The 12,035-nt window shown below is 34.6% G+C and overlaps 1 protein-coding gene and 1 pseudogene across 3 annotated transcripts in view; both read left to right on the top strand.

The window, feature by feature from the left end:
• The window catches only part of DPH6 (diphthamine biosynthesis 6), a 443,945-nt gene that overhangs the window by 113,027 nt on the left and 318,883 nt on the right, over nt 1-12,035 (top strand). For all 3 annotated transcript variants that reach the window (XM_043990141.1, XM_043990143.1, XM_043990144.1), the window contains exons 4-5: nt 956-1,029; nt 11,129-11,247. In XM_043990141.1, the coding sequence (XP_043846076.1) occupies nt 956-1,029; nt 11,129-11,247 (193 nt within the window). The remainder of the gene's footprint in view (nt 1-955; nt 1,030-11,128; nt 11,248-12,035) is intronic.
• Nucleotides 5,948-6,806, top strand: LOC122744596 (annotated as a pseudogene).

The raw sequence follows: 12,035 nt of genomic DNA, 5'->3' as shown, positions 1-12,035 counted from the left end.
AATTTTTTTTTTCTATAAACATATCCCCAGGAAAGAATTGGCTTTTTGGGGGATGATTGGGAGCTACTCTTGTACAGTGAATTCTATTCAGTTTGTTATCCATAATTATCCCCTAGTCACTTTCTTCATAACTATTTTCTAGATAGATAATACACCCTACTTTATTCCTATCTTGCATATTATTCTTTTCTAAGTGTATTATCTTACAGTTCCTTACATTAAATCTCATCTCAGACTAGTCCTACCAGATTCCCAAGTTGTCCATATCCATCTATTTATTTGATTGATTTTCCTTTACCTTAAAAAAAAATCCCTTCTAGTTTTGTATCATCTGCAACTTTGATCACTGCTAAATTTACATTCTGCTTCAGGTTGTTATCAAATATATTGAATATGTGAGTTCTAGTCCCTGTGGAATTATCCAAGATATATACTCAGTTGTTGCTCTATTGACAATAACTCATCACTTTCTGTCTGTCAGCTAATTTGTTATCCATGATGTTATCTTTCTCATTTCTTCTTCCTGAATGGTATCATATAAAAAAATGTTTTTTTAAATTCATACAAATAGCACCCATCATATTTCTTTATCCACCCAAGTTGATGCTTTATTTAAAAACAAATAAAATGTTATTAATCTAAAAGAACATTTTCTTAAAATAGAATGCTTCTTATAATTTCCATGGAGTAACAATGAATCTTTAAATTATGTCATATGAGGGTCTTTTTCAAGGATTTCTTTATTCTGTATATTCTCCATCTAAAACTGACTTGTTAATTGGGATTTAAACACTACATTTTTTTTCATTTCTAACAAATTTTTCTGTCCTCTTACATAGATTAATATTTTATTATGTCTACATTTGATTTCCTCAAAGAAACATAATATTTGTCTATTTCCTAGATTATTGTTTAGGATCACATAATGATTTATCTTTAATATAATTTTTTTCAGGAAAAAGAAGAAATAGATGGTGTATCTGTTGGGGCCATTCTTTCTGACTATCAACGAGTTCGAGTAGAAAATGTGTAAGAAAATATTAATTTGATAGATTGGTTTGAAGTATATATATTTTGAGGACTTACATGAAAAAAAGAAAGTTTGTATGTTTAATCCATTCATTAATAAATGGATTCCTTATGTTCTTAGGCTTTAGATTTATATAGTGACCTTACTAAGAAACCAAAGTAGCATTAGTTTTTGCCTATAAATCATTCATCAAAAAAGTACCTTAACCTCCTAGCAAAATGAATTTTGCTTAGTAAAAAGATTGGGAAAAAAAAGATTGAAGATAGAAAAATTCCAAATAAGGATAAACTTTAAAATTTCTCTTGTTCTATTAATTATGTGTATTGATATCTATTTAATGCATCATTCCCCTTAACAGTATCAAGGGATAATGGGGCAGGGGGGAATAGCCACTATTTTACAGATACATATGTATACACATACCAGAAGTTATAGAAAAATATAGACATATATACCTTCCAGTTTTAGAAGCATAGCTACATATACATTCACAAACACATGTATGCATACACACACACAATTACCTTCCTATTTATAAGTTTGTCCAATTTGAGAGTACAGAGAAGGAATATTTAGGCCTCCATGATAATGGGTTATAGGTCTTTTTTTTTTTTTCAGGGCAGTGGGAGTTAAGTGACTTGCCCAAGGTCACACAGCTAGTAAGTGTCAAGTGTCATAGGCCAGATTTGAACTCAGGTCCTCCTGAATTCAGGAATCCACTGTGCCACCTAGCTGCCCTAAAGGTCTTTTTTGATACTTTCAGAGCAAATTGCTAGTCTATACTTTGCAAAATAACTGATAAATTCAATTGTTTTTGTCATTTTCTTGGTTTAGGGGAAAAACGTAAAATCACCTTTTTGACATTGTGTCAACAGAAATGTTAACTATATAGGGAGGTTGGGCTGATTTACAGTATACTTGAAACATGTAATCCAATCATATAATACTTTAATTTTTAAAAATGCACTTTTTATATATTTTATAATTTGATCCTTGTTATACCCCTATGTAATAGGTAGTTCAAGTATTCCCAGTTCCATTTCGCAGGTAAGGGAAAAGTAGCACACAGAAGTTGAATGATCTGTCCAAGGTCACCTGCTATTGAGTAGAGGAGTCGAATTTGAATACGAGCCTTCCTGACTTCAAGACCAATACTGATAGCAGATGGTTTCAATTCAACCAAATCATTGGCAGAGGTTTTTGTTTTTTGGTTTTTTTTTTCCCTTTTCAATTGGGAACCACTCTGGTTTGGAAATGGCATAGCATTTTGAGAAGAGGGTATAGATAAGAATTTCTGCCACTTATTATTCATGAGAACTTAGGTTGTCACTTAGCCTCTACAAATTTCAGCTTCCTCATCTGTGAAATACTCCCATTAATTCTTGGATTATCCACCTGGATGGAAGGGTTATCGTAAACTTACATAAGCGTGAAATTTGTTGTTTACTGTTATTCTTGTTCTATGATTTCATCCTTGCAGTGAATTTTGGGTATGCAAAGTGACTTAACCAATGCAGATCTGGGGCTCCTCATTAACTTGTAGCATTAGAGTTGTCTGGGGCACTGGAAGTTTCTGGGACTTGCACAGAATCCCACAGCCAGTATAGAGGAGAGGCAGAATTTGAACTCAGGTCTTCTGGATTCTAAGACCAGCTCTCTGTCCTTTAGACAATGTTGCATCTCTTATGAGTATGTAAATTAGTACATTTATTTTAGGAAAATATATCACATTTTTCGAATAACATTCTGTTTATTCATATATAAAGAATATGGAGTACCCAATATTATTTAATGATTGGAAAAAGAAATTCCGTATTTATTTTGGTAAAGCTTAAACTAAGAATTAAAAATGGAATTGTGTGAATTGAAATGAGTAAAATGCGTTTTTTGTTCTCTTTGAAATTGTATTACTTGAACACAAAAGTAGAAAATATTATTGTGTATTTATTAATATGTATGCATATACTTGCACATCTATATATAAAGTTTTCCATATAGAATTTTAAGGATGAAATATTTAATGGAAATTAGAGTGTGTTAACATTTACACACAGCTAGTTCATTCAGAATATATACTCATATACAGAATGAAGTATGGAAATATCATCTCTCTTTTTTCCAAGTCTTTGTCAAATGTTTAGAGAGTATTAAACAAACTTCCATAATAGTGAATATGCCTGACCATCAAAAATGTTCTGAAAGGTGGTAAACTACGAAACCGAGAGGAGCACTTATTGTAAAATGTTTATCTCAGTTATTAAGGTAGACCCCAGCCAAACATTTGGGAATGAAGATCACCTCCAAAGAGCACTATAATGGGGGGGGGAGGGAGAAGATGATTACTTTGTTGTATATTTTAAAAGTTGTACATAGTGTATTTGTATACAATCATCTTTTTTATTGTGCTGTTATGGAGATACTTGCTTTATCCATAAATTTAAACAAAATTTAAAAGAGCACTACCATATTAAGACATTGTTAAGATATTTAATTAACAGAGTCTAGAGGCCATTTTCTCAATAAAAATTGCAAACTATTTAAAAGCCTTGTATAAAAGCTATTATTTCTAATTTTATCTTGTTTTATATTTATTTAGACAATTGCCATATTTTTGAAATTACTCTTTATTTTTTACTTCTCTATGACTCAGACTGCTTTAAAAATTACTCTTTAGAGTTAGAAAGTATTGTTCAGTCATGTTTGACTCTTTGTGACACCATTTATGGTTTTCTTGGCAAAAATACTGGAGTAGTTTGCCATTTTCTTCTCCAGCTCATTTTACAGATGAGGAAACTGAGGCAGACAGGCCAGGCCAGGCACTCTATTTACTGTACCACCTAGCTGTCCTGCAGTCAGGACTAGAGTTCATATCAAGCATCATTCACTTTCTGGCTACTTCATCTTAGGCTAGTCACTTATCCTCTTTTTGTCTCAGTTTTCTCAACTGTAAAATGGGAATAATAATAGCATTTACCTACTAGAGTTGTGGGGATCAATTTAAATCATATTTGTAAAAATGCTTAACACAGTGCCTGGCACAGAGCAGGTGCTTAGGAAATGCCAATTTCTTTCTTATAGAAAGACTTTAGTAGACTAGAGGTGTAGAATGAGATAAACATTTTCAGACATGACCAAAAAAACATTAACCCTTTCATGTGCCTTAAATGATTAAACAAGATTTAAAATGGTGAAATCACCTTCAGTAACTGGTGTTTGGTTTTAAATCATGAAGTTGTTTAGGTACTATTAGCAATACTGAAAACAACAACCTTTAAATCATTGGACAAGAAAATAATATTTTTAAACTTTTTAGTTTTGTTCAAAATGTGGTTGATTTTACAAATAATATGGATTTTAGGAGAGAGACAATGAGTTCTGTTTTGGATGTGTCCAGTAAGCAAGTATTGATTTGGAACTAGAGCTCAAAGGAGAGAACAAAACTAGATTTATAATACTGGAATTCATCTGTATATGTGCACATATACATATACATACCCACATATAATTGAATCTATAGAAACTGACAAGGTCAGAGAGGCATTAGAGTTTATTGAGTTGGGGAGTGATGTCATGGTCAGGCCTCAGAACAATGGGTTGGAGTGGGGAGATATTTGCAGCAGAGAGAGCAATTGGCGGTCACAGGAGAGGAAAACTGATGTCTGTTGTGAAGGAAAAAGCATAAGTTGAAACCCTGACCTGAGGAAAAGGAGAGTCTGACCTAAAAAAAGACCCCTGGGGCAAAGGAAAAGTTCTCAATTTGATTTGGTCCCTAGAGTAGAGGAGTAGAGTCAACTCCTGAGGCCTCAACAAGAAAATTGAGTAATCCATCAGACAATAAAAAGATTTTTTATGATGGCAAGGATGATAAGATACAAATTCAGAAGAAAATAACTCAAAATCTCCTTCAATCACCTGTTCCATTCGATATCCACCTCTAAAAGAAACCAACCCCAGCTTATCCAAAAGAACATTTAGAATTCACCAAAGAAATGATGCAGGAGTTTTAAAAAAAGATAAATAAGAGAAATGAGAATTATGAAGGATAAACTTGGGGAAATGATCAGTAGATTAAGAGAGGAGATGCAAAACCTTACCCTAGTAACAAACTCCCTAAAAATCTGATTGGACCAAATTGAAATTAATGATTCTAAGAGATGAAAAGAATTCTTAAAACAAAGTGAAAAGGGAAAAAAAAAACCACCACATATTTCATATAAAAAAAACTGACCTGAAAAATAGATCAAGAAGAGATAACACTGTCATGGCAAGGAATTGGAAATTGAAGAGATGCACATCAATTAGGGAATGGCTGAACAAGTTGTGGTATATGATTGTGATGTAATACTATTGTGCTATAAGAAATGATGAGCAGGATTGTTTCAGAAAAACCTGGGAAGACTTATATGATCTGAAACAAAGTCAAATGACCAGAACCAGGAGATCATTATACACAGTAGCAACAACATTGTAATGATAATTAACTGTGAAAGACTTAGCTACTCTGATCATAACAATTATCCACAACAATTCCAAAGGACACATGATGGAAAATGCTATCCACGTCCAGGGAGAAAACTGGTGAATTCTGAGTGCAAAGTGAAACATGTTTTTCTCTCTTTATTTTTTTTATAACATGACTAATATGGAAATATGTTTTGCCAGATTTCTCATGTATTGGGTGTCATATTGTTTACCTTCTCAATAGGTTGTTGGAGGAGCCAGAGGGAGGGAGAGAATTTGCAACTGAAAATAAACATTTCTGTAAAAGAGATAACTTAAGAATCATAGAGTTATCCATGACAAAAAGAAAGAACCTGAATATCATATTTTAATAAATTATTAAATAAAATTGCCCAGAACCTGAGGCTAATGTGAAAACATCAAGAATCTACCTATTGCTCTTTCCCTTCTCTCAAGATGGCAAACCAAAACCCCCAAAAGGGACTAAAGGGAAAAAAAAGTCAAAAAAGAAAAAAGGAAAAGAAGCCCCAAAAGGAAGATGCTGCCGAGAAGGTAGTGAAAAAGCCTTGAAAGCATTGCAACTGCAACCTGGTCCTGGCCAGAGGGGTTGGCAGATACTCAAGGTCTGCCATGTATTCCCAGTTGGCCATGTACAAACGCAAGTATGCTGCACCCAAAACTCAGATTGAAAGGAAAGAGAAAGAGAAGGTGCCTGCTACCATCTCAAAGCCAGTTGGTGGGGATAAGAATGGGGGAAACCGAGTGGTGAAGATCCACAAAATGCCTAGGTATTACCCTACTGAGGATGTGCCTAGAAAGCTGCTAAGTCATGGCAAAAAGCCCTGCAGCCAGCTCGTGAGGAGACTCTGATCTAGCATCACCCCAGGCACAGTTCTGATCATGCTCACTGGCCGGCACAGGGGCCAGTGAGTGGTTTTCCAGAAGCAGCTGGCTAGTGGCTTGCTACTGGTGACTGGACCTCTGACCACCAACCATATTCCTCTGTGAAGAACCCATCAGAAATTTGTCATTGCCTCCTCTACCAGGGTTAACCTTTCAGGTATGAAAATTCCAAATCATCTTACTGATGCTTACTTCAAGAAGAAGAAGCTGCATAAACCTAGACACCAAGAAGGAGAGATTTTTGACACCGAGAAAGAGAAATACAAGATTACAGAGCAGTGCAAGGCTGACCAGAAAGCAGGCTGACTCTCAGATCCTGCCTGAAATCAAGAAGATTCCTCAGCTCCGTGGCTATCTGCGTTCTGTATTCTCTCTCTCCAATGGAGTCTATCCTCACACACTGGTATTTTAAATGCCTGGCAGAGAAGTCTTATTAAAATATTTGAAATAACAACAACAACAAAAAAGAATCTACCTATTAACTCCCAAAACTTCAAAATGAAACTTCCAGGAACATCACTGTCAAAATTTAGAATTTAAGACAAAAGAAAGCAGCCAGAAAGAAAGAATTCAAATATCAAAGAACCACAATCAGGATTGCACAAGATTTAGTAGTTATAATATTAAGGAGTGAAGAATATAGAATGAGATACTACACAGGATAAATGTCAAAGGTCTACAATCAAGAATAACTTACCTGGGGGCAGCTAGGTGGCGCAGTGGATAGAGCACCGGCCCTGGATTCAGGAGGACATGAGTCCAAATCTGGCCTCAGACACTTGACACTTACTAGCTGTGTGACCCTGAGCAAGTCACTTAACCCTAATTGCCTTACCCCCAAACCAAAAATTAATTAATTAATTAATTTTTAAAAAAAGAATAACTTACCTGGTAAAACTGAGTGTAAGTCTACAAGAAGAAAAAAAGGATCTTCAATGAATAGAGAACTTTCAAACACTCCTGATGAAAAACCCAGAACAGAAACACAACATTTAAATTTAAGTATGGGAGCTAAGAAAAATAAAATGGTAAATACAAGTGAATAATCAGAGTTTGCTTTATAAGGGTGAGCTTTTTACATTTTAAGGGAGGGGGAAAGGTTAAAAAAGTCCTCTCAGAATCTTAATATCATAAGGCATCATAGGTATCATCAATGGAGAGAAGACATAAATAATTATGTTTTGAAGATATTTTTCATCCTTCATTTTCAAAGAAGATATGTGAAATCATGGGGTAAAGTCTTGACTTGCACAAGAATTGGATTTAATTAAGGTAGGGTTGCACAAAGTCATCAGCTTCTCTTTCTCTTCCCAAGTCATTGAAATTCATTGGCAAAACAAAAGTCAAGACAACCAGCAATGGCCTAGGATCTTGGCAGATAGGCTAAACCAAGTTGAGGCTAACTGACAGGCCTCAAACCCATAAGTGAATTAGGGGGACATCCACACTAAGCATGTGAAGACTTCCCCTGGTGGAATAGATGAATGATAACAATTTGCTCCAGTAGCCATGAAGGCAGCTGAAGCAGGTGCTGTGGAGGGCTTAAAGTTTGATCAGATATGAAAGATGACTAGGTCCAGGGGTGTTGATTTGTCCACTGTGTCACTTAGCTAGATGATAACATCTTTAGGGTTAAATTGAGGGATGAAGGGAATTCACTGAGGGAGGGGGAAGGGCAGAAGGGAAATCCTGAAAGTAACAGGAAAAGGCTTATGGAGTAGGGGAAGAGATGGGAGAGGAGCAGGGCAGTAAATGAATTTTACAGTCATCAGAAAAGGCTCAAAGATTTTAAACTCATCAGAGCTGCCTCAAGGAGGGACTAACAGACACACCCAACTGGGTGGAGTAATCTATTTAATCTGGGCAGTAAATGAGCCTAACACTCATCAGAATTGGCTCAAAGACCTCAATCTCATTAGAATTGGCTCAAGGAGGGAATAATGTACACACTCAATTGGGTGGAGTAATCTCTATAACCCTGCAGGAAAATAGGAGTGGAAGGGGATTAAGGAGAGTGGGGCAAAAGAAGGAAGGGCAGAGTGGGGGAGGGGACAGACAGAAGCAAATCCCTTTTGAAGAGTGATAGGATGAAAGAAGATGGATAATAGAATAAATATCATGGGGAAGGGAATAGGATGGAAGGGAAACAGTTAACAATAGTAATCATGAAAAAGAGAAAAGGGGGAAAAATTGTACAAAAAATATTTATAGCAACTTTTGGTGGAGACTAAGAATTGAGAATCAAGGGAATGTCCATCAATGAGGAATGATGGAAAAAGCTGTGTTATATGATTGTAGTGGAATGGTCTTGTGCTACAGGAAATGACAAACAGGATGATCCCAGAAAAACCTTGAAAGATGAATGAACATCGATGTATAGTGAAGTGAGCAGAGCTGAGAGGACATTGTGTGTAGTGACTTAACTACTCTTGGCAGTGCAATGACCCAAGACAATCCCAAGGAGCTAATGAGGAAGCTTACTATGCACCCCTATAGAAAGAACTGATAAAAAGAACACCTGTGGATTGTACATATATAACCTGATTGCAATCTTGTGGAGGGGGGAGGAAAGGGAGGGAGGGAGAAAAATTTGGAACTCTAAATCTTATGAAAATGAATGTTGAAAACTACCCTTACATGTAAATGTAAAATAAAATAAATGTTTGTTGCTAAAAAGAAAAAAAAAGACTATATGTAGAGGGGGCATCTAGGTGGTGTAGTGGATATAGCACTGGCCCTGGATTCGGTAGGACCTGAGTTCAAATCCAGCCTCAGACACTTGACACTTACTAACTGTGTGACCCTGTGCAAGTCACTTAACCCTAATTGCCCCACCCCCCCAAATTGAAGACTATGTGTAGAAGGGTTATGAGCTGCATCAGCAGAGGGAATATGCATGCAATAAAATAAAAAAAATACTTTGAATGCTATTTAAAATTGTTTTTGTTGTGTATAGAAATCTTACAAACACTTTCATAATGAATAATAGGTATGCTGAAATATTTCACATTTATTCATTTGATGACCTTTCTACTTTGGGAGAGGCTGTTAGAATTCTCTTATTTCTTGTATTCCATCACTTGGTGGGTAACATTCTATGCTAAAAGGGTTTCAATTTTTTTTAAATTAATCCTTTGGGACCATCTTAAGCAATATTGCCAAAACCGATGGATGAAATATTTTTAAAATTCACCAAACCAACAAAATTTTTTATTCACAGGGTGCCAAAAAAATCAATTGGATTACTTTCTTTTCAACATGACTGTGCATCTATATCATCAGAACCATTCTACTAAATTCATCCATTCAGTCAGAGAAAAAAAGTCAATATTGAAATGGAAAGAGCACCTAATTAAGATTCAGGAGATCTGACTACTAGTTGCAGCTTTGCCACTTACTAGTCATTGAATTGTTGATTTGTCTTTAAGGCACAGTTTCCTCATCTGTAAAAGTGACATGATATCTTTCTAACCAGCTTACTTTGTAGGAGGTATTTAGATAAGATTTTATTCAATGTTTAGAAAACATTTAAAAATATTTAACATTATGCAAATGCTAATGATGATAAATACAGTGATTTTGAAATAATGTTGATATCAACAGAATATAGGATAACAAATGATTGCATTTTTCATCTTTCACTTAGTTGTGTAGAATCAAAAGACAAAGTCTAAATTGGCTGGCTTTTTTTCCTTTTCTACCTAATAGTCTGAAAGTAGGTTTTAACATGTGTTGGGATAAGGAATGGTCATGAAAAAATGATTGAAGATAAAGCCTGCAAATGTAGTAAACAGCAATGTGAGAAACAAGGAGATGTGGTTATAATAATGTTGCAGTCAAATTTTTTTAGTTATTTATTATAGAATTTAACAACATTGAAAGATAGACTTCAGACTGGAAATCAGCAAGACAATGTTCAGTGTTAAAGATGGAAATGTTATAACAACTTAATTCGGAGTTGTCAATTCTTAGACATTTTACCAAAACACAATAAGACAGCATTAATTATGTTTTTACTGTGTGAAAGAAGGTATCTTTTGCTTGAATTCAATTAAATATTGACTACTTACTATACACAGAAATCTGAAGGGCCTAAAACAGATGTGAATAAATGAGAAGTGATCCATGCCTTTAATCTATTTACATTTCTTTGGAAAAACAGGGCATTTACACATGAAACATTTAGAGTAAAACTTGAGGCAAGAAAAAGTGTTATTTTTTCTTTGTCTTGAGTCTCCTTGACATTATAAATACTGATGCTTAGTTTTAATAGTTATCCTAATAGCCCTTAGCTACTAGAATTTCTTGTGCTTTGCTTTCTGTGCTTAGAAACTTGCTCCTTGAATGTTTTTTTTGTTTGTTTGTTTGTTTTTTGGGGCAATGGGGGTTAAGTGACTTCCCCAGGGTCACACAGCTAGTAAGTGTTAAGTGTCTGAGGCCAGATTTGAACTCATGTACTCCTGAATCCAGGGCCGGTGCTTTATCCACTTTGCCACCTAGCTGCCTCTCACTCCTTGAATGTTTATAATCTGCCTAGAGGTTTCAGTTTATCTACATTTTAGTGTATAGTCCTAAGGATTAAGTTTGTTTATATTGTATAGAAGCTTGATTTTATATATATATATATATATATATATATATATTCTTGAGAAATCCATTATGTTTAAAATCAAGTTAGTGTGGAGTCATATGTACAATATTTTAATTTAATCTTCTTTTTCCCTTAAAAAACAGATGTAAAAGGCTTGGTCTTCAGCCTTTAGCTTACCTTTGGCGTCGAAACCAGGAAGATTTGCTTAGAGAAATGATATCATCTGACATCCAAGCCATGATCATCAAAGTAGCAGCTTTTGGTAGGTATCCGGACTTTCAGGGGAGGAGTCTGTTACAACTAAGATAATCTCAATTTCCTAATAAGGAACTGTAGAAAAAGAGAGGATGATTTTCAAATGTAAAAACAAAAAGTATAAAGTAAGATAAAGAATTTGATTAAAATACTCATGATAGGCAAAGAAAAAATAGGTTTTTAAATGAACCTTTGGCCATTTATTGGAGCAATTAATGTACTCTCCTCTTTTCCAGTGAACATCTTGGGTTCCTTTACAGAAAATTACCTAATGTCTCTTAGGAACAAAAGATTTAGGGTTAGAATTGTTTTTAGAGTTCATCTAGTCCAAAAACCTCAATTTGCAGATGAGAAATTTGGTGCCCAGAGAGTTGTTCAAGATCACAAAGCTAATTACTGGCTGAACAAGAATTTAAACCCAGGCCATTTTATTAAAAAAATTATTTTTTGAAAATAATGCTTATTGATATATTCTTTTTCTTACTTCACCATAGTTATCACAAGTATATCTGACACTCCTCCAACCAGAGTGTCATCCCATATAACAAATAATATTTTTTAGAAAAGGAATACAATTAGTACAACTGATTAGTACATTGAAAAAATGTGTACAATATGTAGCACCTCTGGTCCTCACACCTCCACAAAAGGAATGTTGAGGGTATCTTCCATATTTCTTCATTCAAGTTCTGCTGGATCTTAATAATTTCATTATATTTACTTTTGATTTTCTAGCATGTAGGTATATTTTTCCTTTAAATTGTTGTAGTTATTGTATATATTGTTAATTGTTTC

Source organism: Dromiciops gliroides, chromosome 2, assembly GCF_019393635.1.
Source record: "Dromiciops gliroides isolate mDroGli1 chromosome 2, mDroGli1.pri, whole genome shotgun sequence".
Taxonomy (NCBI): domain Eukaryota; kingdom Metazoa; phylum Chordata; class Mammalia; order Microbiotheria; family Microbiotheriidae; genus Dromiciops; species Dromiciops gliroides.
Note: the sequence above shows the minus strand (reverse complement) of the source record. Positions and strands in the feature narration are given on the sequence as shown.